The sequence below is a fragment of the Amblyraja radiata genome, chromosome 12, assembly GCF_010909765.2.
Source record: "Amblyraja radiata isolate CabotCenter1 chromosome 12, sAmbRad1.1.pri, whole genome shotgun sequence".
NCBI classification, from domain to species: domain Eukaryota; kingdom Metazoa; phylum Chordata; class Chondrichthyes; order Rajiformes; family Rajidae; genus Amblyraja; species Amblyraja radiata.
In genome coordinates this window covers 25,813,655-25,841,425 of record NC_045967.1, presented here as the reverse complement: position 1 = coordinate 25,841,425, position 27,771 = coordinate 25,813,655, and the positions used below count along the sequence as shown (strand labels likewise).

Sequence of the window (27,771 nt, the reverse complement as noted above, 5' to 3'; positions counted from 1 at the left end):
GCAAATTGGTCCATCCTTTGCCAATGAATGTAAACGAGCTGCCAATTCACATCACATCTTCTGTTATCGCCCAAATAGATTGCATGCTTTTTATTTCCAATTCTGAATCCATTTACACATTCCACTTTTTTTCTTGACAGCTGTATCCCAATGCTTTTATTTTAATTCAGTTTTCATTTTTCTTCATTGGTGCGCCTCCGAGTCAATGATGGTTTCAGTCAGTTTCTTTGTGATTTGCACTTTTCTCAACGTAATATGACAAGTTGGAACAAAAGGGAGAAAGCAGAAACAAACAAACACAAATACCCAGAAAATACAATGTGGGATGCTAGCATGTGAACATTTCAACAATGCACTTGGAACAACCGAATAATGGAAAGTGAATCCACACAAAGAGACCAGCCCAGATGGTATACCTGGCTGAGTAATAAAGACATGTTCAACATATCACTGAATACTTCATATAGCAATTTCAATGCACAGGAATTCAAGAGGCTGCAGATATCGTGTAGGAAAGAACTGCAGATGCTGGTTTAAATCGAAGGTGGCCACAAAATGCTGGAGTAACTCATTGGGAACATCCTTCTTTCCAGAAATGTTGCCTGTCCCACTGAGTTAATCCAGCATTTTGTGTCAGCCTGCAGAGAATGTAGGACTCAGATCATAATCAATAATCATAATCATAATCATACTTTATTAGCCAAGTATGTTTTGCAACATTCAAAGAATTCCATTTGCCATACCAATAAAAAGCAACAGAACACACAAAATACATTTTAACATAAACATCCACCACAGTGTCTCCTCCACATTCCTCACTGTGATGGAAGGCAAAAAAAAGCTAAATCTCTTCCCTTCTTTGCCCTCCTGCAGTCGGGAGCCTCGAGCCTTCCTTTGAAGGGGCGATCTTGGCTCGCGTTGCCGGCGGCATTTGGGCACGTCCCCGCGGTGGGACTCAAAGTCAGTTCCGAATAAGGCCTCCAGCTACATGATGTTAGGCCGCAGAGCGACCGGAGATAAGATCTGGAAAACAATCGCACCTCCGGCAAGGTAAGAGATTGAAAAAAAGTTTCCGCTGACTCCCTCCCCCAACCCCCACATAAAACAAACCAGAGAATATTATCAAAAACTTTTAAAACACACTAAAAAGAACAAAAAAAGACAAAAAGACAGACAAACAATTAGCGAGGCTGCCATAGTGCGGCACCCCCCCTGGTGGTATTCAAAGCCCTCTCCACCATCAAAAGCATCTACATGAGGCACTGCCTCTAAATGGTGCCATCTATCATCAAAGGTCACCACCATTCGTCCATGTCCTCTTCTCGATGCTACCATTGGGCAAAAGATACAGACACCTGAAGTTCCACACCAACAGGCTCAGGAACAGCTACTTTCCAACAACTATCAGGTTCTTGAACCAACCTGTGCAACCCTGACCCTACCTCAACAGTGGAACATTATGGACCTCCTCTTTCAATACTATGACATTTTTCTGATTATATTTAGCACTAATGTCTCAGTTTTTGCACAGTATTTTTCTTTTCACTGTTTTGTAGAATTTTGTTGCAATTTGTGTATAATCTGTGTTTTTGTGTGTTACTTGATTCTATCTGCCTGTGATTTCCTTAGTACCTGTACAGCATACTTGTGCACATGAGAATAAACCTGACTTGACTCGACTTATAATTGTCACCAGTGAAGCAATACTACCGGAAACATCAGTCAAAGGAATTGTCACATACTGGTAGCCCACAGCATAATTCCAGGGTCCAAATTTATTTAGTTTACTAAATAGTTTTGTGCACGAATATTTCATGAAATTTTGCAATATAATTTGCTCTATGCAACATATTAATTATGTTCAAATGATGTTTGAAACATCTGTGAAGTTTGTAAAAGTTCAAGTGCAATGAATAATGAAGACAAACTAGACAGGGAGCTATTGCTGCCAGCTTCCGGGATTGTGTGCCTCCCTTAAAAACAAAAGGTTAAAATGCTGGTAGCCCCACCTACGGCTGCTAGCATCAAAAGCAGGAATTTCTGCTACACTGCAGCATTGACACTTTCATACACTGCTGAAGCAAGCACCCTATTCCTTATTAGCAGACTAAAATCCTTATTAGTTGGAACTATGGACCTTAAAAGTATCTTCGGTGTGGATTTTACAGGATCAGTGCTGCGGGTAATTATATTTGTTTTCTGCTTTTCACTTGTGTTCAGGATTCATCCATTTCTGATCACTTTAAGAAGTATGAGAATTGTGCATCTAGAAAGCCTGTTACCAACAATACCTCAGATTTTCAGTACTTAAGAGCTTAGCTTTGTTGTATTTCATCAGCAGCATTTCAGTACATGCAATATATTATAGAAGAGCAGATGTTATTTAACATTGATTAATTGCTGATTTGCTACTTTTATGTCTCAGATGCCGGCTTTCTCTAATGGATAAGTTTAGAAAAGCAGAAATAATGCATAGCTATCTGTTCCACGTGTTCTTGCATACTGCTATTCTCCATTGGAATACTAAGAATTAGCTAAATGGAATACTAAGAATGAGTTAAATATCAATATTAAATTTAGTACAGTTTTCTTTTTAATTTTACAAGCAGGTTAAAGTGTTTAACACTTTCATGTGATTAGTCATCACAGTATTAATTAAAATCTGAATATGAACACTCTGTACTACTTAAATTTGAATATGTACTTTCAGGGATTTGTAGAGGATTGCATCAGGCATGCTCAAAATATATGAAAAGGAGATACACAATTGGTAACTGATCAAATGTTGAAGCAGTCTCCAAACAGATATTCCTTTCTGGTAATATAGGCATAACATGAGCAATATGCAATAGAAAATCTCAATGTCTACAGACTTTTTTTCATGGACTAATCATTTATGTCCCAACTATTAACTGCTAGATTATGTCTATTTTTAGTTTTTAACAGCAATGATGTTCCATTGTACTATTTGTAAAATATCATTGTTATATCATGTTAACTCTGATTAATCATTAAAATTAACTGGAATCCAAGATTTTCTTCCAATTTCATGATGATATTAATACAATTTTATGAGGAATGCCCGTTGCATCCAAAGGTTCAATTATTTCCTGCCATCAGAGATTAGACAGCCAGCAAAATGCTTTCTGTCACATTAATCATTTTCAAAATGTTCACAAGTCTTGTGGAATGGAACCGAACAGCCCAGAACAATCCTGAGCAAAATTCCTCAACATAGGAGTTTACTATTTTCGCATCTGACAACATGCCAACACCATTCCCACCATCAATGTACCCCTGCCATCATCCACTCTGGACTAAATAGCCATGCCATCAAAGTTCTCATTGGTCAAAAAAAAGGTGTAATTTAAACTCAGTGGAAAAGAATCACATACCAAATTCAGGTATTAGAAATAATTGGCATCCGTTATCATTGATGCCCCAGTTTCTGGGAACTAAATACCTGTGAAGCTGAAGATCAGCAATCATAACCTTCAAATCAGAGATTGGAAGCAATTGGAAGTGTGCAAAATTGCTTCCAATATCTCTTGTGTTATGTTTTGGTCAGGGAGGAGAATGTACACCTCGGTGAGATCATCAACATGGGAATAATCCTACTGCAAATATAGAAAATGTTGGGTTAGCTCAGATAGCACCCAAGGGAAGATAACAGATATGTTCTATGTTAATCAATGTTCATCATAAATGCTCTATTAATGTATAGAGTGTTGCTACTTTGGAAAACAAGCATCATCTGTATCATTTTCTGCACCTTTGCTGGTGACAAATGGAAATTTTGATTACTTCCATTTTCCAGAGTTTGCTCATTCTGATCATGATAGCCTTATCAAGCAGACATCTGACCAAAATCAAGTAGCCTTTAATGTTTAATTTTGCACTTGTGAAGTGGCCTTTCACTTGTTCATTTTTAGGGAATGGAAAACAGAAACAGACCTTACAGCCCAGCTGGTCTGCACAGGTGCTCATGTTCCTTGCTGTAAAATCTACATTATCCACTAGTTTGATGGCCAAACTGTTAAAATATTTTCTTGGTTCTGTATGTATGATCATGGTGGATAATTTCAACAACTTTTAAGTGCGATTTCCATCTGTTACCTTCATGATTTACATAAGTGACGTGATTATTTACTGGTGTCTTCTGGCTTGGCAATGTTTCTTTTTTAAATTTATATCTAAATTTGTAATTTTCAAGAATAAAAGGAAATGTAACCCCATAGAACTGTACACGGTACAAAAAAGAAATACACCAAGAAAATGTTGAGAAAGATGTAACATTGATGTTTAACTTTCAGATAATTAAAGTTAACTGGTTTGATAATAGAGGGGTATGCTGGGCTGATAGCCCTTATAGGCTGTCGGCCTATGTAACGCATAATAACTTTCAACTGTTTACTGATTCTTGACTGCCCAGGTTGAGGGCATTTATTCTTAATATTGATAACTGTGTAATAAACTATTTTAGTTTATGCAGGTGATTTGGTTGTGTTGGGGGTTCATCTAATATAAATTGTGGGTGCCAGCAGCCAATACCTACCTCCAAATGCAGTAATAATCCACATGATGTGACAACATATTCCATGCTGAAGAGGTAGACAACATTTTAGTGCATTCATTAGTCAGGCTTGACAATGATGTGGGGGATCAACAACTGTCTTTGTTGTTGGTCCATGGGGTAAACTTCAGTCATTCCCTGGACAATGTTGGAAAAAGATGTACCATGAACAATGGAGCCTAATATTTGATGGGGGGGAGGGTGGTAGAAACATGTGTTCTCAGTGTTTGGATTAGAAGCAGCAACAAGTTTGGAATTGGTCGATGACTGTTGGCAATGGGAGTGGGATGATAATTGTAGATTGACAGATAACTGGCAGTGGAGGTGGCAATGTGGTTACTGGTTTTTTTTGGAACTGAGGAAATTAGAACAAGTAGCGAAGTAAAGGGTATTGCAGAGTCAGGCGGAGATTGTAGGGGGAGGGATGCTTGGAGATTTGGGATGTTGACAGACTCATATTAGCCCTCTCAGTTTGGAGTTTGAAGACCATGTTGTCTGAGGAGTATCCAACAAATGTGATGCCATCATATTCACCATGACATGGATAGAGCCAGGATCATAAGATTTACAGAAGACAGAAACAAGTTGAATTTCTAATGCAATAGGATAGGATCAGATTTTCCAGAAATAACAAATTTCAATTATATAAAACTGAGAAACATAGTATGCTTCCATCTTCTCCCATCGATCTTATGCCCGTTTTCTATAACAGTTCCCATTTAAGGCAGAGATTTGTTTTTTTTATCTCAAAGGATTAGAAGTCTTTACAACCAATAAATGTAGACTCTAAAATGTGCAGAATTTTAATGGTGCAGGATTCTAGATTAGTAGGGTGAACATTAGCACAGATAGAGGGGATTATAGAGTTTCAATCAGATCGTCTCATTGTATTCAATGGTAGATGAGCCTCAAGTATCGAATGGCCTATTCCTGTCCCTAATTCATAAGTGCATATGCATTGTTGCTGTTAAAAGCCAAGAAAGAAACAGCTTCCATAGACTTTTGTCTGTCACATATTTTAATATACTGGTCCTTAAACCAGCTCAGTGAAACTGAACAGCTTCAAAATAGATTGACGACAGTAAATTCTAAAGATTACATTTAAAAAGTTCATTTTCATAAATGAGCCACTATTCAAGCCTGAAGCAAGTTATTGTTGGCTGCTCGACAGATTGTCGTGCACTCTAGAATCTCTTTCCAAGTTATAGCTTGTCTAGTTAATAATGGCTGAATGGTGCAATGTAGAAAGAACTCTGCATTTCTGTGGCCATATATCTTCACTTGCCAATAGAGCTATGTAACAATCATATCTAGTGGTTTCAGCACCTTCTTCCCACCCCCACCTCAACAATGCACACAGCGAACGTCATGTTTTTGATGGCTACAATTCAAAGTGGAAAAATGGCAAGCAAGTTTTTTTTTGTCTCCCTCTTCTATTGTTTGAAGTCATGTTGCTGCCTCAGTTACTCACTGGCCAAATTACAAGTCTGACATACTTTTCATTATAAGCATTTATTAAAAAATAGGATTTGTAAACCTACTTCCTTAATGGAGAGAGGAGGACAGGAAAAGGGCTTTGTTTGTCAATACTGTACACAAATGAAGCAAGAGGCTTTGCAAAGTCACCATATCCAATTCCTTGTAACAGTTAGAAATGTTAGCCAAAAACCTTTTATTCCTGGTAACAATATATGCACACTTGTTAGAATATGGCCACAAAACAGCAGGGCCAAAAATTAAATGAAATAAAAAACAATTTTTACTCATTCCACAGTTTCCTTTCCATTCTAATGCTGCAAATTCATTTGGCCATCCATCAAACAGTTCACAGCCCTTGAACTATTCATGGCACTGTGCTGATTCAATTCCCCTGCACAGTAAACAAAGAAAATTGAAATGACAACATTTGAGGTGTTTAAGAAGGAACTGCAGATGCTGGAAAATTGAAGGTAGACAAAATGCTGGAGAAACTCCGCGGGTGAGGCAGCACCTATGGAGCGAAGGAAATAGGCAATGTTTCGGGTCAAAGAAGGACCTCGACCCGAAACGCTGTCTATTTACTTCGCTCCATAGATGCTGCATCAACCACTGAGTTTCTCCAGCATTTTTGTCTACATTTGAGGTGTTGCTCACTCTCAATTCACTATCCTGCTATTATGAAGCAAGATTTAAATCCAGCAGCTATTCTTGAAAGTTTGTAGCAAAGCAGGTTAAGGGCCTGTCTCATTTGGGCGTCATTTGCGCGCCATTTGCGCATCATTTACACAACATCATTTACGCGTCATGACGCACGACGGGCACGTCGTGACGTGCGCATGGCTTGCATTACGCGCGATATAGGCAGTGACGCGTGGTAACACGTGGCGCCCCAGGATTTTGGGATTCTCAAAATCCTCGCGCGCCACCTGTGCGATGCGCAAATGACGCCCAAGTGGGACAGGCCCTTTAGCAACAAAATTGCATTTGTTTTGCATCTTTAAAGTAGAAATTCTTTTCAAGGATTCAATGGAGACAAAATGAAACAAAAATGAAGATTAAACAGAAGCAGGAGATAAAAGAAGATGTCCAAAAATTTGGGAAGCAGCGATTTTATAAAAGAAAAGTAATTGGAGTAATGGAAAGGTTATAGAAGAGATTTCAAGAGAGGGGGGATGCATATCATGAGAATTGCAGTTTGCTTTAATATCCCAGTTCATCAAAACGTTAAAGTGTAAAAGAGGGAAGAAAATGACTCCTCAAGTTTTGACAGAAACAAAGTGCCACCTGCTAACTTCTTACTCCTTGAACAAAACAAAATGTTGCTTATAAGATAAGGATGATAGTTCTACTTTTTTTTTAGACACACTGCATGGTACACAATAGGAGAGCTTCCTGAATAAAGATTCTGATATTATCTAATCTGAACAGAAATCAAGAAAAAGAAGTGTGTAACCTCCAAAACCTAATACCAGACTTGAACTCATCTTCCAGCTTTTTCGGTAAAGCTGATTATCTGAATACCACAGGCATAATCTACCCAAGAAAGTCAGTCAACATTAAGCAAGTTTCCAAAATAAATCATTGGCAATGTGCCCTATCACTGATAGCAGGTGAACAGCCTTGTTTAGAATCATGTGACAAAAGAAAACAAGAAGATTCTTGCTGGGGGAAGTGAGTGGTCGAGATTGGGTGGAGGTGTGTGGGGGTGGTGGAGGAAATTAAATAAGTGGACTGTTCTCATTTTTAAAACATGAAACACATTAATAGGAAGCAAATTTTCATCTCACAATGTATAATATTAAAAAAAGGAAATTCCCAGTTCAGAAGTGTTTTTTTTTTTCAATTCACTAACCAGATCACCACACCCATCATTCACACATCCCATATCAAAGTATTTAATCAAGCAGTCCCCAAAGGCACAGGACTCCAACAAGATGCAAGAATCACAGGAAATTACGATGCCCAGATCACAAAAGAGTAGGGCTCCATCATACACAGTTCATTAAAAAGTCATTAATACTATTCCTCAGCCTCTGACAAAATGTACCATCCTCTTGACAACTTTACTGTCAATAGTTTTTGCCTTCCTCATTCAGTTCAGATTACATTTGGTTCTACCCAACTTTAGTACCTTCAATATTCCTGCATCTGCAGTTCCCTTTTGAACACAATAGATTAAGATATAGTTCCTCAATCCCCTCCAATTCAACTTGGTACCACTTATCATCTCTAGTTCAAGATGGTTCTGCTTCTTCTCATCCTATTATTATGTATCCACCCTCTCACCCTCAAACTGTGCCTTCCCCCGTTACGCAGGCTGACAATCTTCCTTATCTCTTTGTGCTGGTAATCCCATCTGCACTTTCCCTTGTAAAAAAAAATTAACAAATTTCCTCCTCCTCCAGTCAAGGTATCACCTTTAGCTTCCAGCCATTTCTTCCATAGACCAACATGCAGAGCTTTTCCTTGTTACTTTCTCAAATCATCTCCGTACATCTCAACTTCACTGACACCTGTTGTTTTTTTCTTTTGCCATTCATTGCTGTATTATTTCCTTCTCACTGCTCTCAATTAGCATCCAACTTCATTTTATTATCTTCTCTTCATCGTCTGCTTACAACAAATAGGTTTCCCTTTAAGTGGTTCAGCCATGACTAACAAAATAACTGTAGATAGTACAAGATTAAACATTAAATTTATGTGCAGGTGCAAGTATTCAGCAAAGGAAAACCAAGCAATTAATAAAGAAAGTGAAAATGGAATATGAGCAGGGTCTAATGACTCACCAATCTACTCACAGAGGAACCTGGCATCAACATATTTTCTAGATATGTAAATAGCTTGAGCAATAGTTCCTCTGGTTTCCTTACAGAATGTGTCATAAGAGGTTGTAATCAAGAATAAAGAAACAGCTGAGAAATTAAACAATCAAATTGTGCCAAACAATTATTCGAATGAATACAATCATAAACTTTTTGGAAATTTTAGGAACTTTAGGAATAACATGTCTTGAGAAGGACTTACTGAAAAACATGAATTGATCTTAACAGGATGGAAAAATAACAAATCCCCACAACCTGATAATCTGCTTCTGATCTTGAAAGATTGGCTATGGGGACAAGAGATCATGACAAGTTATGGCCCTGCCTCACGGTGCGAGTCCACCCACGAGTGATCCCTAGTGAAAGAAAAAATCAAACCCGTGGTTTTCTACGAGATTCCAAGTTTATGTTCACGAGTTTAAACGAGTTCCCACGTGTATGTCTAAGTTTGCCGTTTACTTCTGATTTCTGCGATGTACCAAGTTCCTCTCCCGAGTTACTCTTGAGCCAACAACGACTACCGACATGTGGAAAAATCATTACATGGTAAAAATTATGTTATGCAGTTTTTTTTCACTATATAAAGCTTCCCATGTTTAAATTTCTTAGGGTTACGGAATCAAGGGATATGGGGAGAAATCAGAAACTGGGTACTGATTTTGGATGATCAGCCATGATCATATTGAATGGGCAGCATCTCTGGACATTTATAAAGCATTACATTTTGGAACACAAGGAACTACAGAAGCTGGTTTACGGGGGAAAAAAACAAAGTGCTGGAGTAACTCAACGTGTCAGGCAGTATCTGTGGAGAACATGGACAGGTGACGTTTCGGGTGAAAGAAGGGTCTAAAGTTTAAAGAAGTGTCCCGACCCAAAACGTCACCTATCCAAGTTCTCCGGAGATCACTAATCTTCAACATTTCACTTCTGGCACTCAGGCCAAACCCACGGTAGACTCATGAGTCACTACGATAAACTCGTGGGCTACTACGTTCTTACAACGAGTTTAAAAGTTTAAAAATTTTACTTCAAGAGTAAATTTAACTCGTGGAAATCTTTCATCATGTTGAAAGATTTTCACGAGTTAACAAGTTTCCCGAGTACCTGCCGTTAGCGTTACGAGTCGCTAAGTTACGTCCACGAGTTCTGACGTTCCCGCTACATTAATTCAACGTGATTACCACGAGTTTGATTTGTTTTAAACTCGGGATCACTCGTGGGTGGACTCGCACCATGAGACAGGGGTTTTACCATCTACCAAAGTTATAAGCAAATTATCCAAATTTCTACATTAACTAGTGGGATATTGCAGCAATCATGCTGGGGATGCAGCAGATCACAAATTGTATCAAATACGTGGACAAAGCATTATATATCCAAGTTTGCTGATGATACAAATATGCGGTCATCCATTGTCGTTAGAAAAATAGAAAAGTGGCGCAATTGGTAGAACTGCTGCCTCACAGTGCCAAAGACTGTGTGGAGTTTGCATTTTAGAAACATAGAAAAATAGAAAACAGGTGCAGGAGTAGACCATTTGGCTTTTCGAGCCAGCACTGCCATTCAATATGATCATGGCTGACCATCCCGAATCAGTACCCTGTTCCTGCTTTCTCCACATATCCCTTGGTTCTGTTAGCCCCAAGAGCTATATCCAACTCTCTCTTGTATACATCTCTTGAATACATGTTCTCCTGGTGACCACATGGGTTTCCTCCGGGTGCCCTGGTTTCATCCCACATTTCAAAGATATGTATGTTTGTAGTTTAATTGGCCTCTGTAAATTGGCCCTGGTGTGTGGGGAATGGAAGAAAAATGTGTGATAACAGAACTAGCTTGAACAGGTGATCTATGGTCAGCATAGTCTTTGTGACTGAAAATAGTTTGTTTCCATGCTGTATCTCTAAACTCAAAATCATTTTAAATGAGGCCAAGACGCTCAACACAATCGCCGCCGGAAGACATAATACCAACACTCACCACGTCTCTGGCTGCTCAGGGGCCGGGCCCACTAACTCAGACTTTCACAGGCTGGAACCACCGAAGATACTACTGCCTCAGGTCCTCACCATGTCCCCGGTCACTCACAGGAGTCTGTCAAAGGGTCTTGATTGGAAACATCACCTATCCATGTTTTACAGAGATGCTGCCAAATCTGCTCAGTTACTCCAGCACTTAGTGGTTTTCTTTAAACAGCGAGTGACTAGAAAACATTGACGATCAGAGGTACTCTGTCAGCTTTATATATAAATCATAAAATTACTGAGCCAATTACATCAACCAATTAGGATGGCAAATATTACCATGACCTTTATTGAAAGATAATGTCAGCACAAGCATAAAATCTTACTGAAATGACAGAACTCTTGTAGAATATTGCATACGTTTGTTCTCCTTCCTAAGAAAAGGTGTACTTGTGATTGAGAGAATGCACAATGTTTTACTGGATAGATTGCAGGAAAGGGATTTTTTTCCAGATGAGAAGAAATTAAATAGACTGATTTTCTGCTCATTAGAGTTTAGAAGAATATGGGTGGTTTAATGGAATCATAAACAAGAATGAGATACAGGAAGTGCAGATGCTGGCTTACAAAAAAAGTCACAAAGTGCTGGGATAACGGTGAGTTTGGCAGGATGTCGAGATTTCTGCATAGGTGCCGCAGTTCGCTTACCGCCACAACAGATCAACGGTGGATGCGATCTCGCTGGCCCTCCACTCTGCTCTGGACCACTTGGAAAATAAAAACTCATATGTCAGGCTGTTATTCATCGACTACAGCTTGGCATTTAACACAATCATTCCCTCCAAGCTGGTTACCAAACTCGCAGAACTGGGTCTCTGCGCATCCCACTGCAATTGGATCCTCGACTTCCTCATTCACAGACCACAATCTGTTCGTATTGGTGGAAATGTGTCAGCCTCGATATCAATCAGCACGGGAGCACCTCAAGGCTGCGTGCTCAGCCCCCTGCTGTACTCACTCTATACTCATGACTGTGTAGCCAGTCACAGTGTGAACTCCATCATCTAGTTCGCTGACGACACCACTGTTGTGGGACGTATCACTGATGGGGATGAGTCAGGGTATAGAAGAGAGATCGAGCAACTGTCCATATGGTGCCAGCGCAATAACCTGGCCCTCAACACCAGCAAAACCAAGGAACTGATTGTGGACTTTGGAAGGACCCATTTATATCAACGGGTCGATGGTTGAAAGGGTCAAGAGCTTCAAATTCCTGGGCGTGCACATCTCTGAAGATCTTTCCTGGTCCGAGAAAACTAATGCAATTATCAAGAAAGCTCATCAGCGCCTCTACTTCCTGAGAAGATTACGGAGAGTCGGTTTGTCAAGGAAGACTCTCTCTAACTTCTACAGGTGCACAGTAGAGAGCATGCTGACCGGTTGCATCGTGGCTTGGTTCGGTAATTTGAGCGCCCTGGAGAGGAAAAGACTACAAAAAGTAGTAAACACTGCCCAGTCCATCATCGGCTCTGACCTTCCTTCCATCGAGGGGATTTATCGAAGTCGCTGCCTCAAAAAGGCTGGCAGTATCATCAAAGACCCACACCATCCTGGCCACACACTCATCTCCCTGCTACCTTTAGGTAGAAGGTACAGGAGCCTGAAGACTGCAACAACCAGGTTCAGGAATAGCTACTTCCCCACAGCCATCAGGCTATTAAACCTGGCTCAGACAAAACTCTGTTTATTAATAACCCATTTTCTGTTATTTGCACTTGATCAGTTTATTTATTCATGTGTGTATATATTTATATTATGGTATATGGACACACTTATCTGTTTTGTAGTAAATGCCTACTATGTTCGGTGTGCTGAAGCAAAGCAAGAATTTCATTGTCCTATACAGGGACACATGACAATAAACTCACTTGAACTTGAACTAGATGCTGCCTGATTCCTGCTCTTTGGGTCTACATTCAAGAATGTCATTCTGGGAACATTAGGCATTGTAATGGAGCAATATTCATAGGATGGAAATAATAGAAAACACTTCATTCTTACCAGCTTCAGTACACCTCACTATACCTCAATACACGTGATAGTAATAATAAACCTAAACCTGATTTCTGTCAAAAAGAGTATGCAAACAATTTATCTCTTGCTGTATATTGTATTGTCTTATTAATACGCCCCTGCTGTACCAATAGCCTCTTATCAATTCCTTTTTTATCTGTGGGAGTTGGATACAAATTCAGTTTCCCATGTTTGTGGTAAATCTTTGTAGATCTTCTCCAGTCAGACTCTTGGCAAAAAGATATGTGGACCATTTTGAATCCATTTGCAAGCCCAACTTAGAAGAGAAAGCTTTGCTTCTCTTGAGGCAAACCTAACAAATTGCATGTTCAAAGGAGTCAAGTTTAATACATTTCCTTACCAATTTCCTCTCCATGACAACATTAAATAAGTATTTTCAGTGTATTTAATGGAGAAAGGTAGTCTCACTAAAGTCATTTATCACATAAATATTTACTCTGGAAAGCATAATTTGATCAAGAAGGATTCTAACAGGGAATGGTCCTATCTTTTTTCTGTGATGGAAAAATTTAAACTCGGTGAAAACTTTTGTTCATGGGTGAGCCTCCTATATAAAACCCCAACACCCAGAATACTGACAAACCAAATGTTGTCACCCAGATTTCACTTATCCAGAGATGGATGTCTGGATATCTAGACAAGGATGTCCATTATCCCCGCTTATATTTGCTCTCGTTATAGAACCACTCGCCGAGAGTATCAGATCTCACCCAGACATCCACGGGTACAATACTAAACATACAATTAATACAATTTCTTTATACGCAGATGATGTTTTATTATATATCACAAACCCCAAAATTAGCATTCTGAGTTTATTTAATCTCATAACTCAATTTGGCACATTCTCTGGATATAGAATTAATTAGAATAAAAGCAGAATTATGCCAATAACAGAACAAAATCCATTTATACTTCAATAATTCCCTTTTAAAGTCGCCTACGAAAGTTTAAATACCTTGGAATCTATGTGACCAGGAAATATACTTCTCTATTCAAATCAAATTTTCCTTGTTTAGTTACTAAATTACACAGAACCATCCAATTTTGGAAAACACTTCCCATCTCGCTAGAATGCTATAAAGATCTTTCTCCCACAACTATTATACTTATTCCAATCAATTCCGATATATCTTCCAAAAACAATTCTTTTGAAAAATTGATTCAATTATTACTAATTTTATTTGGGATTACAAGACCCATAGAATAAACAAAAGACATCTATGTAAGTGCCTGTCCCACGAGCATGCGACTCCACGCGGCAAGCGCGACCTAACGTGGTCGCTTGAGCCATACGGCCTCGCGGGGGCGGTCCCACTTCGATCGCGGGAGCCGTATGGAGTTGTGCCGAGCTGGTCCCGACATCGCGCGGGGCTCCGAAAAACTGACAGTGTTCAAACATTCCGCATGGTAACGGCCTGCAGGCCCGCAACCGCCTCGACGCCGTACTCACCACCTCAACGGGCGGGCGCAGTGTTTCGACGCAGTACGCAGCGTCTTGACGCCGTACGCAGCATCTTGATGCCGTACGTCACGCGCGAACTTCCCGCGGACTTCGCTCGAACTTCACGTCACTCACTCGACCTCCGCGCGGCCCCCGCTTCCGGTTTGGCCGCACTCACCGCATGCAGGAGCATGCTGGTGGGACCGGCCCTGTATGGGGATCACTCGACCTCCGCGCGGCCCCCGCTTCCGGTTTGGTCGCGCTTGCCGCATGCAGGTCGCATGCTCGTGGGACAGGCCCTTTAGGCTAATGGAGGATTAGCTTTACGAAATTTTCTATTTTATTATTGGGCGGTTAATATTAAAAATATAACCTTCTTGCTGGATGATACTGATTAGCAGCCAGATTGGTTAAAGATGGAGAAGGAGGATTGTTTACCTTCTGACATAGGCTCGATTCTCTTAGCTCCAATAAATTTGAATAAAAAAACATATGGAGGAAACCTGACTATACATAGTGTTATCCGCGTCTGGAAACAATTAAAATTTACTTTAAAATTGGGTAATTTATCTCTTTTCCTCCCTATTGCAAATAACCCTTCTTTCAAACCGTCTGTCTTAGATCGAGGATTTGTTCAATGGAAAACTCATGGAATTAAAATGGTGGGAGACTTTTATCAAAAGGTGACTTTCCTCTCTTTTCAGGAATTACAGCAGAAGTATGAATTACATGTTAATAATTTTTTTAGATATTTACAACTTAGAGATGATGTAAAATTACATACACAAGATTATAGATTTAGGGGCCCAGAAATCCTTGATGAATGTCTGAATCGACATCCCAATACAAATAAATTAATATCTTACATTTATAATACCCTTTTAGATACTGACATTCCGTCATCAGAGTCATATAGACGAGCATGGGGGAATGAATTGGCTCAACCCATAATGAAAGACACATGGGATGAAAGTTTACAATATATATATAATTGCTCGTTAAACACTAGACATTCCTTAATACAGTTTAAAATATAACATAGATGACACTATTCGAAGACAAAATTAAACAGGATCTTCCCAAGTACTTCCCATCTCTATGATAAATGCCAATTTCAAGAAGCCAATTTAACTCATACATTTGTAACTTGTATAAAAATGCAAATTTTTTGGACGGATATTTTTAAAATTATCTCTAAAGTTATCAATAATCAACTGGACCCAGATCCAAAATTAATAATATTATGATTATCAGAACATACTACAAAGCTTACGATAAGCCAGAGACACTTTCTTGATTACAGTTTAATAACTGCGAAAAAATTTATACTTACATTTTGGAAAAAAACAGCAACCCCCACAATTAAAATGTGGATTAAGGAAAGGTGACCTTGCATTTGGAAAAAATAAGGTTTGTCTTAATTGACAACCCAGAACTGTTTTCTAAAATATGGTCTCCATTTATTGATTTTTTTTTAAAGTAAACTGGTTTAACACAAAAGCTAAACAACCCTAAACTCAAGTCACAACTTGAGTTTAGGGTTGGATGAACAACTATACACAACATCTCCCGGATCTATCTCCACAATCTTTATATTTGTAATCTCCTTTCTTTCTTGCTTTTTTTCTCTTTCTATTATTTTATAGTCTCTCTTATTTCTTTCTTTTATTTTTTAAAAAACTTTAAAAATTGAAGCTATGTAAGAAATCTGTAACCAGTTTGTCGTTTATTATCATTTGTACGTATGCTTTTAATAAAAATTAAATTAAATTAAAAAAAAAAAAAAGGATTCTAACAGGAATAGTTTTGTAAATTACTCGTTCTAAGCTTCTCCCCAGTTTAGTTTCAGTCACAAATAACTGAGTCAAGAATTTGCGCATCTAAACTTTATTTTGACAAAACACAATTATAGTTCCCAGTACTGTACCTAACCACCAGGGGCTCGATCCTCGTATCTGCCTGATCAAGCCCTCCTGGCCTCACTCAAGCAGAAACACTCCAGAATGTCATGCAATCTCGTTCTCTCAGAAGATCGACACAGGACCTCGTGGTAGCGGACTTTTATAGGTCCCCGAACCTCGAGGGGCCGAACCACATGGGGGGTGTTCTCTTTACAATCCAATAACAGATATCGATTAACCCAGTACATGACAGACATTTCCCCAACCCAATAATACAATGGCTAATACATTGTATTCAAACAGTGTTTCTCAAAGGAAACAAACATCGCAACATTTGCCCTGATATGCAAGAAAACCAGAGAAGGCGCAATACTTAATCCAATCAACATCCAGCAAAGTAAAGCTTTGCAACATTATTTATAAAGTGTATGTCTGGTTTGCATTCATCCAATCCATTCTGTGCATTTTGCACCTAGTTGTCAGATGTTCCCATTCCCTTCCTGCAGCTCTAATCTAGGCTCTAGACAAACTGGCACTATTCTGCAGCTTGTCCCATTTTTGCAGAAGGCACATTTAAATTGACCAAATGGCCTAGAAGCCTTTACTCAATTTAAGTGTCCTGGCCTCTCCAATTTGTCCAGGATTAACAATTTCAGCATCTGAAATATTTTCTGAGATATTAAAAATTATACTTTCACTTGGTTATCAAATATGTGTACATATTAAACCGAAACTTTTAAGAACTGAGTGATTTGCTCGAAATTTATCAGTGACTTCACAATATATGGTTGATTCCAAGATATGAAAATGATAGAACTACTTACTACTGAGAAAGAAAAACAAACCAAGGCTCTCAATATGTCATAATGACATTGATAACATAATCTAAATAAACTGCAGTGCCTGTACACAAACTTGTCCTGATTGATGCAAATTAAAATTTGCTTGTCCAACATATCATCATCATCTCTGCTACAAAAAAACATATGCTCATATGGAACGTGCTATCACTTAACATTAATTAGTTTAGCCATCAAAATCAGTCATTGTTTTAATCAATAATATCAACCAAAATGAATGCTTGCATTTGGTCCAGTTATTTTAACAGTTTAAATACTGCTGCAAATCAACCTATCAATTTAAAGTTTAAAATAGTGTTGTTTATCCACAGAATTAAATTAATTAAACTGTGCTTTAGGACTGTTTCTTACAACAAAGGCTAGTTATCCCAGCAGTCCCACTGTGTATCATTCCCCCCCAAGAATAAGCTCCATGACAAGATATAAACCGCTTCTCATACCTCACCAGCCACCACCTAACAAAGCAGGCATGTGTGTTAAAATTCACCTTTGCCTCCAATGTGTCAGCAACAGTGCTTTTTTTGGAGACAAAAGTTACTGAAACACATTTTTAATAAAGATATGCATCCGGTGGTCGGTAAACAAAATAACTTTATAGAGGTGCAGGTATACTCTACCGGAAACAAAAAAGCACCGGTCAGGCACAATTTTTATTCTTCCAAGGGAAAATGTTTGGATATCAAGACATCAAATGTGGCACAAAGCTCACAACCCACTGAGCATGTATCTGTACACATTGGAGTCATGAGGTCATTACTTCAGGGTTACCATGCAGCCACAATCAAAATCTAGTGAATCTGCTGGTAGGATCAGCAGACCAATGCCAGTGTCATTCCCAAGTCAGCATCTCCAGCACAGAGGCACAAATTACACTCAGCTGACTCAAATGGGCAAGCCATATTGTCCTCATGCACAATTCCAGGCTCCCAATGCAGATAACGTTTCCAGTTCTATCACAGTCTGATGATACCACGTGGAAAGATGAAACAATTCAAGGATATTCCCAAGGCATAATTGAAATGTACCAAAGGTACACAAAATTGCTGGAGGAACTCAGCGGGTGCAGCAGCATCTATGGAGCGAAGGAAATAGGCGACGTTTCGGGCCGAAACCCTTCTTCAGATTGAAATGTACCATTTCCTCACTGTCCTATAGGGATCTGTGGAGGCAGGGTTCACCAGGATCCTGCCCTGCTAGAGGACTTTAATAACTGGGAAAGATTAGATTAGATGGGCAGTTTTTCCTAAAATGAAGTAGGCTGAGGGGTGATTGATATATAGATGGGGTAGATAGTCATATTTTCCCCCCCATGGCGGGGGTTTATAAAAATATCTAGAGGGTGAGGTTTAGAGAGAAATAAAGGAGTTTTAAAGGGCATCTGAGGGTCAAGTTTTCTCGGTACACAGAGAACAGATGATATCTGGAACGAACTGCCTGAATTTAATCCTTTTGCCATGCAGCCTCTCTGTTGATCCTTGACATCGTGACTTGTAATTGCTGCTGTAGAGTGGCACGGTGGCACAGCGGTAGAGCTGCTGCATTACCATGCTTACAGCTCCAGAGACCCGAGTTTGTACGTTCTCCCCTTGACCGTGTGGGTTTTCTATGAGATTTTCGGTTTCCTCCAACACTCCAAAGACATACACATTTGTAGGTTAATTGGCTTGATATAAATGTAAATTGCACTTAGTGTGTGTAGGATAGCTAATGTTGGGGGGATTGCTGGTCAGTGCGGACTCGGTGGGCCAAAGGGCCTGTTTCCACGCTGTATCTCTAAACTAAACTAGTTAACTGTACCTTTTAAGAACTGATGTTTTAAGAATAAGTTTTATGCAGATCCGACGTAGCACATAATTCCAGCACTTTTAAATGTATTTTTAATGTATTCAAATGTATTCTCTGTGATTTTATTTGATGGAAAAAAATCATTTATATTAATGCTAGACACAGTGCCCATTAAATGCACATAAAATCCTTTAAAAATGTCCAGGCTCTCTATAAATTTTATTTTTAAGAATATAATCCTAGTCTACTCAAGCAGTTAACCCACCCTTCCTAGAATCAGGCCACTCCCTCTATGGCAACACATCCTTTCTTACACAAGATGACAAAGCTGTATGTAGTCCTTTTGGTGTGGCTCAACAATGTGCAATATGATTGCAGCAAGACTTCCTTACTCCTGTTTTCAAATGCTCTTGAAATTAAAAAAGTTAAGATACCAATTGTCCCTTCGAAGCACATGTTGAACTTGAACGTTGGCTTTCTGTGAATTGGATAAAAAGGGGCCCGTTTTCTTTATGCATCAGCACTACACAATCTCTATCCATTTAAAAATAAAACTTTGTTTCTTTGTTTTGTGTACCAAAGCAGATGAACCCACAATTTTCCAAGTTGCATGCCTTCATATTCTAGCCCCCTTAATTATTTGCCTCTATCCCCCGAATCCTGTCCCCATCTTGCCTCATAATCCAACTTAGTTTAGTATCATCAGCAAATTTGGAAGCTGACATTTAGTTCTCAACCAAATTGTTGATAATAGATTCATCTCAACTTTGCATGTTGTTGAAATCCATTCTGTTGTTAGAGAGCAAAATCCCTTCCAAATTCTCTTTTTTGATTTCTTGTTGACCACTTCAGTTCTTTTTACCAAAAGGGGAAAATTCCTTTGCCTTCTCCATCCAAAGCTCTGACCTTAAGGGCCTGCCTCATTTAGGCGACTTTTTAGGCGAGTGCAGGAGATCGCCACATGGTCGCCACATGTTCGCTGGTGGTCTCTGGTGAGCCTCCTTCATGGTCGCGAGGAGTTCCCGCATTCTGGGAACTAGTCGCAGCCTCAGTATGGTCGCCGCAAATCTTTCAACAAGTCCAAAAATTGGTCGCCATGGAGAAAATCGATAATTCTGTAGTCGTAGGTGCAGTTGTAGTGGGGTCACCATGTAGATATGGGTAGTCGAGGTAGTCGTAGGTAGTTTTAGTTAATCGCCTTCGCTGACAGGGCATTTTCATTGGCTCATTGGGGGAAACAAACGTAAGCACGAGTTTTCAGAACCAAGGATAACCGACAAGGATAATGTTAAATGCCCGCCAAACTTCACAGCTGTGTATCTCTGGCTTATTAAAGTTGTCTGGCTTGTTAAAAGTGTTTCCACTCCTTCTCCACCCATTCCTCCTCTTTTAAAGGACTTACCGTACACTGTGCTAGCTGTCTTAACCTTCCTGTTCATCGCGGTGTGTGTCTGTATCACCTTGGCTTTGTACTGTGTGAATTTCAGACAGCGCTCCCCCGCTTTCCGTGGGAGTGTGTGTGTGTGTGTGTGTGTTCCACTCTGACAGTCGCCGTTCCAGTACCCAGTTTTTCAGGCGAGTGCCGCGAACTTGACATTCGCCAGCAGTCCACTGAAACATCGCCTAAGTGGCACAGGCCCTTTAAGATATTACATAAACCCTCAGACTTTGCTTTTCAAGGTCAATGATACCCACCCAGCCTATTTATCCTTTTCTGATAGGTGTAAACCCTATTACCAGCATCTATGTAACTCTTTTGGTATTCTCTCCATGCCTCAGTAGCATTTTCATTATATGATAATTCTACATGGTCTCAGCAAAGATAATTTCAACCTCTGCAGTTTTATCTTATTAAAATGAAAATGAATGCTTGGTTTGCTCTTGTTATGGCTTTATTAAACTGTCTTTCTCTGCAATTAGATCACTGTGTTCCCCATAAGTACAATTAAAAGTAATATATCAATAAAATGCATCCATAACTTTTCCTGGAAAATGATGAAATGTCTCAAAAGTGCTACATATCCAGTGCAATACACAGCTACATTCTTTTAAATGATAATGACCCTGCATTGAAAATTATTCCACAGATCTTTCAGATATACTTGTTAAAAAATGTTCTCTATGCTAAAGCCAATAGCTGATCCATTGCAATGCAATTATAATAAATTGATAGCTCATTTGGAATTTGGAGATACAGTAAAGAGCCTAGTTGTTTTAATGTACTCATTGACCAGTATTAATGGGGTTTTTTTGCATTTTTATTCATGGACTTATTTTCTGCTCATCCATTTACATTCTATTTACCAGAGGATTTGTGGTCCACTCTTAATTTAACACAATATAACACCAGGTACTTCATGAACATGATGCATCTATATTCTGGAAGTTTATTGTTGTATTTCTTGGTGAACCAGCTGACATCAGACACAGCTGAACGGAAGCTCGTGTCATCATTAGAGTCAAGACCTTTCAGCCCCAGGATATCACTGCAGGTGTTCTCCAGGGGAAAGTCCTAACATTAACAAGTCGGGTATATGGGAATATACCAAAGCAGAGAAATATAAAATATCTTGTTCTTTCTCTTTCTATTGCATTTTCTACAAAATTGGCAACTTTTGTACAATCTATTGCATTATTCTTCATTCTGCTTGTATGATTCTCAACCATAATATTAAATCATCTCAAGGTCATAATTACCAGGGTGGTCCCCTCTTCCTTCTACCCATCTGAACTATTCATAATTACTTGTTGGGAATCTGGTACACATTTTACATGTCAATCCCTTGCAAATTTAGCCTTGTTCTCTTGTTAATTGATAAAAGGCTTGTTGAGATCTCAAAAACACATATATTCATTCTTAAACTCTTTTTATTAGGTGATTATGGACTGTCCATGTAAGTATAATTGTTTATATTTTCTACCCACATTAAGTTTTTTGGTCTTACAAATCAGTCACTGAAAGTAAGTATGCAGGTACAGCAGGAAGTAAAGAAAGCCAAAAATTGGCCTTCATTGTGAGAGGATTTGAGCTTTGGAGCAAGGAGGTCCTACTCCAGTTGTACAGGTCCCTGGTGAGACGGCACCTGGAGTATTGTGTGCATTTTGGTCTCCTAATTTGAGGAAGGACATTATTGCTATTGAGGGAGTGTGTTCACCCAGGTTAAGTCCTGGGATGGCGGGACTGACGTATGATGAAAGAATGGGTAGACTGGGCTTGTATTCAGTGGAATTTAGAAGGATGAGAGGATCTTATAGAAACATTCAGATTCAGATTCAGATTCAGATTCAATTTTAATTGTCATTGTCAGTGTACAGTACAGAGACAACGAAATGCATTTAGCATCTCCCTGGAAGAGCGACATAACAAATGATTTGAATAAATAATAATTTATAATAAATATCTGGGGGGGGCAGGTGATTGGCAGTCACCGAGGTACGTTGTTGAGTAGAGTGACAGCCGCCGGGAAGAGGCTGTTCCTGGACCTGCTGGTTCGGCAACGGAGAGACCTGTAGCGCCTCCCGGATGGTAGGAGGGTAAACAGTCCATGGTTGGGGTGAGAGCAGTCCTTGGCGATGCTGAGCGCCCTCCGCAGACAACGCTTGCTTTGGACAGACTCAATGGAGGGGAGCGAGGAACCGGTGATGCGTTGGGCAATTTTCACCACCCTCTGCAATGCCTTCCGGTCGGAGACAGAGCAGTTGCCATACCATACTGTGATGCAGTTGGTAAGGATGCTCTCGATGGTGCAGCGGTAGAAGTTCACCAGGATCTGAGGAGACAGATGGACCTTCTTCAGTCTCCTCAGGAAGAAGATGTTGGGGGAGTTCTGAACCAGGTGTCGCAGTTTAAGAAAAAGAGGTAGGCCATTTAGGACCGAGATGAGGAAAAACCTTTTTCACCCGGAGTTGTGAATCTGTGGAATTCTCTGCCATAGAAGGCAGTGGAGGCCAATTCACTGGATGTTTTCACGGGAGAGTTAGATTTAGCTCTTGCAGAGAGAATCAAGGGATATGGGGTAAACGCGGGAATGGGGTAATGATTTTGGATGATCAGCCATGATCATATTGAATGGCGGTGCTGGCTCGAAGGGCCGAATGGCCTACCTCTGCGCCTATTTTCTATTTCTATGTTTCCAAATCACCTTTTTCTACTGCCATCTTGTTTTCCCTTTTCAAAATGCCTTGTATACCATACTCTTAAATATCAGTCATGATTGTTATAGTCATATTTTAAAAATCATTAGTGCTCTCTCCAGCCAGAGAAAACAACCTCTCTGAATCTTCACCATCAGATATGTACTTCAATGAAATCGCATTCATCCATTCTCCACTGACGGTCAGTCCACCGATTCCAATCTCTCTTGTTGGAATCAACTCTTCAGCCCAGAAATTAATCTAATAATCTACATTTCAATGTCTATAAATCAATTATATATTTCCTTGAGTACAGAGGTCAAAACTGTTTATAATTTTCTTAAAGTCTCACAAAGTCTTGTACCATTACAGATTTTGTAATTCACTGCAACAAAATATAACATTTAATTGGAATGTTTAATGTTACCTGCATATTAAATGGCGTTTTAATTATCGGCATCACCATTTTCCAATTTATCACCATTTAAAAAATGCCATCCTCTGTACAAATTTTACAAAATGGTGCCGACTTTACGCTCACCACACATTTGAATGAGCTCCAATAATATTGTTAAATTCAAAAGTCCATTCATTCCGATGTACCGTTGAGCTAGTTGTCACACTCTCTCTCTCCCATTAATTTTAGTAATCGCTCTCTCTTATCAGTCTATTGTTCTTTTGATCCCATTGATTACTCTGCTGTGGAAGTGTGATTCCCACAGAGTGATATTCGTGCAATTTCAGACATAGACAAAATCAACATAAGGACATGCACCAGTGGAATCCGTACATTACCGTTCAGAGGCCTATATATCAGGTTTGCTATTCTCCCTATCATCATGAGTAAACTCATTTTCTCTTTTTTGACATTGTAAACCATTCCCCAGCATCATTTGTTTAACCATCTATGTCCTTTACCAAATACCACCTGGATTTGTATTATCAAATTGTAAGTGAATGGGCAAGATGTAATAAACCCACGTCAGTTATTTTGGTTGTTGTGTAGTTTGGGTGTCCTGCTCATTGAAGATCAAAGATGCTGGTAAAGAGGCTTTGTCATCATCTAACCTTTTTACGCTGCATCCGGGGTATCAGATGCTAACACTGTCTGGAATAAGAGTGTTCCATTTTCTTTCCTTAGCAAATATGAAATTTACAACCAAAAATATGTGAAAACTATAGCAGAATATTATTTTGTTTAAAATCTATAATGGTAAATTGATGTGCAAGTATTCTATTATAATGTCAAGTAACTGATACTTTGTTTTACAGAGATATACCTGCATTCTTCTGATATTATCCTGCCACAAGATACCAAGGTCCTTGGCTACAGAATTGAAATATAACGTGCAAGAAAATGAAGATGAAGGAGTATTTATTGGGAATATAGCCAATGATATAAACTTAGCAAAGGACGTGGAATGCGACTTACTGGCTTATAAATTCATGAAGGAAATGGAATATGTCATGCTGAAGAGTGAGAGTGGGGAACTGTATACAACAAAGCAGATGATCGACAGAGAAACTTTATGCCCAATTGAGGTCCGTGGCAGTCCTTGTAGCCAGGAAGTCAATGTGATCATTCGATGTGCCAATCAGTACCTGCAAATGGTGAAGGTTAAGATAATCATTTTGGACGTCAATGATAATGCGCCACATTTTGAAGAAGAAATGATGGAGCTCAGTATTCCAGAGAATGCAGCTGTTGGCACATCATATGCAATAGATTATTTTGCCACCGATAATGATACCGGGGAAAATAGCATTCAACAGTATTACCTTGACAGCAGTCAGAATGTATTTGGCTTGAAAGATGGTGACACACCCTCTATTGTTGTCCTGCAATCATTAGATCGGGAGATAAAGAATATGTACGAGATAAAAATTATAGCAATGGATGGCGGCACGCCTCCATTAACTGGAACAGCCACACTTCTGATCAACGTTCAAGACATTAATGACAACTGTCCTGTTTTTAATACATCAGAGTTTGTGTTTCAGATCCCGGAAAATATGTCTGCTGATAGTGTGGTGACACAGCTTCATGCTGTAGATGCAGATTTAGGACTGAACGCAGAAATCACCTATTCTTATGGCACTCGTGTGCAGGATATATCCAAAAAATTGTTTAACTTAGACAGTGCCACTGGGCGCATCACATTTTCTGGAAATCAAAGTCCAGCGACACAGCCTGAGCACAAGCTCACTGTCTTAGCTAATGGCCCAGGTTGTGCCCCAGCCATTGTTCAAATAACAGTGGTCATCATTCACAACATGAAGTATGATCCAAAGTTGGAAATAAGCTACATAGCCAACCAGGTGGATGGTGTGATTTTCCTGAAGGAAACAGCACCTGTAAACACACCGATTGCTCTGCTGGAGGTGAATGATCCTGACCATTATCTAAAAGGTAAACTCTACATTATTGGAAATGTTCCCTTCTATCTAAAGCCCTATGAAAGGGCAGGGAAAAAACATTTGGTTGTCACATCACAGCATTTAGATTATGAGCTCGAAAACCAGTATGAAATCACCATTAAGGCTGAAGATCCCCACAATGTTCATGAACTAACGATCCTTGTTCAGATTACTGATGAAAACGACAACACTCCACAATTTCACCAAAGTCCCTTTGAAATTTCCGTTGAAGAAAACAATGAACCAGGAGCTTTATTGCTGAAGATTTTTGCAACAGATGCAGATAGTAGTCAAAATGGGAAAGTGGCCTACCACCTGGGACCTGACGCTCCAACCATCTTTTCAATTGAACAATTTACCGGAATTTTAACTGTGTCCACCACCTTGGACAGAGAGAGAGAGAAATTGTACACATTTACCATTTCTGCGATTGATCATGGAACCCCACCGAGAAGGAAGAGTACTATTGTAATCATTCATGTCTTGGACCAGAATGATAATGTACCCTCTTTCCTCACTAATGACTATACATTCTTTATACCAGAAAATTTCCCAAGTCATGGAGAAATTGGAGTGATTAATGTAACAGATTTAGACGCAGGCCTCAACGGACACATTATCGTGTCAATCCTGAATGGCAGTAGTGATTTTTTAATGGACAATGCCAGAGGAACTTTACGCTGCAATTCTTCAGTGGACAGAGAAAGGAATACCATGCATGTTTTTTGGGTGGAGGCCGTTGATGGTGGACAACCATCCCTCTCTGCTACAGCAAAAATAACAGTGTTTGTCCTGGATATAAATGATAACCCTCCCATCGTATTACTTCCGCAGTCTAATGCATCGTGGCTTCTTGTGCCCCCTAACACGCCACAAGGAGCCTCTGTGGCTGAGATTTATGCTGTTGACTATGACACTGGTATTAATGCTGTCATGACATTTAATATAGTTGGTAGAAATGGCCCTGCACCACACATCTTTGGAATTAATACAGCAACGGGAAATATTACATTGCAGGAGAAATTGTTGCACAAAGACTATGGCTTGTACCAACTGTTGGTTAAAGTCAGCGATCTCGGGCAACCACAACCACTCCATTCCATGATAATGGTAAATTTGTTTGTTAATGAGACTGTGAGCAATAAAAGTTACTTGGAGGCTTTGTTGCACAGCCAAACTGTTTTCACAGAAGAGAAACAGACAGAGCCAAACCCATGCCCCTTATTGCAGACATTGGACTTTCCCTGCTCACCTCCTGTAATTCCCATCGCCGTCGCTATGATTGTGGTATCGGTAATCTTCCTTACCATTGCTCTTTATATGCTGCTGAGCATAAGAAAGAAAACCAAAAGGAAAGAACTTTACAAAGATGCCCAAATACCACTAAAAATAAACCTTGACTACTACACGAAAGACTGGAATGATGCACAATTATAATGCTGAAAAGTTTGTTTGAAAAACACAGGACAAACCGCAATAAGAACATGTTCAATGACTCTTTAGATTGAATAGAAGTGAACCATTTCAAGAACCTTTTTATTTTTCAGATTTATAAAAAATATATATATTTATAACCTTTCCTCAACAAGTTGCATTTTCACAAACACTTCATAAATGTTGAATGAATATGACTGAGAATTTTTGCGCAAAATATAAACACTGATTAATTGGAGTTCAAAAGAACTGCTAATAAAACTTCTAACTGTATAGATCCATTAATAAATGGAAATCAGGCACAAGAATGTTACATTCGGCTTAGATCATAGAAATATTGAATTAGGTAGCTTAATTGTGAAAAACGCATACCATTGTTAGCAGGATAACAAAAGAAAACATCTATTCTTTTAAATATCAAAAGGTAAATCATATTGCTATTTTTTGCAGTACAATAAAGTAGTTTCAGATTATCTAATTCTTTAGTTATTTCTTTAGTACTTTAATTCTTTAGTTCGCTCAGTTGCATATTTTATAGTTTGAAAATTCAGATTTAGAGGATGAATCAAGAGTTAGAGATGTTATCTGGTATGGTACTTTAAAATTAGAACAGAAAGTTGATTTCTATCCTTACCACACATGGACAGAAGTTGTCTCCCATTTCCAACTCATTGACCAGAAGTATCTGTGAATGGTTGGGCAAGGGTCACTAGCTGGACTACCAGACACTGCAGAGAGCATAATTAGTCCATTCGGCCCGTCAAGTCTCCTTCACCATTTAATCATGGCTGCTCTATATCTCCCTCCTAACCCCATTCTCCTACCTTCTACCCAATAACCCTTGACATCCATACTAATCA

The 27,771-nt window shown here is 39.2% G+C and overlaps 1 protein-coding gene across 1 annotated transcript; it reads left to right on the top strand.

The window, feature by feature from the left end:
* Positions 1-2,021: 2,021 nt before the first annotated feature.
* Positions 2,022-27,771, top strand: LOC116979012 (protocadherin-20-like). The gene is made up of 2 exons (XM_033030393.1): positions 2,022-2,182; positions 24,332-27,771. Exons 1-2 carry the CDS (start codon positions 2,132-2,134, stop codon positions 26,912-26,914), a joined length of 2,634 nt encoding a protein of 877 aa, XP_032886284.1. The 5' UTR covers positions 2,022-2,131; the 3' UTR covers positions 26,915-27,771.

Excerpts from the sequence above, each read along its gene's own strand:
- LOC116979012 (XM_033030393.1), top strand. The coding sequence starts at position 2,132 with ATGGACCTTAAAAGTATCTTCGGTGTGGATTTTACAGGATCAGTGCTG. Across the intron at positions 2,183-24,331 it reads TTACAGGATCAGTGCTGCGG|AGATATACCTGCATTCTTCT; the intron begins GTAATTATATTT and ends TTTGTTTTACAG.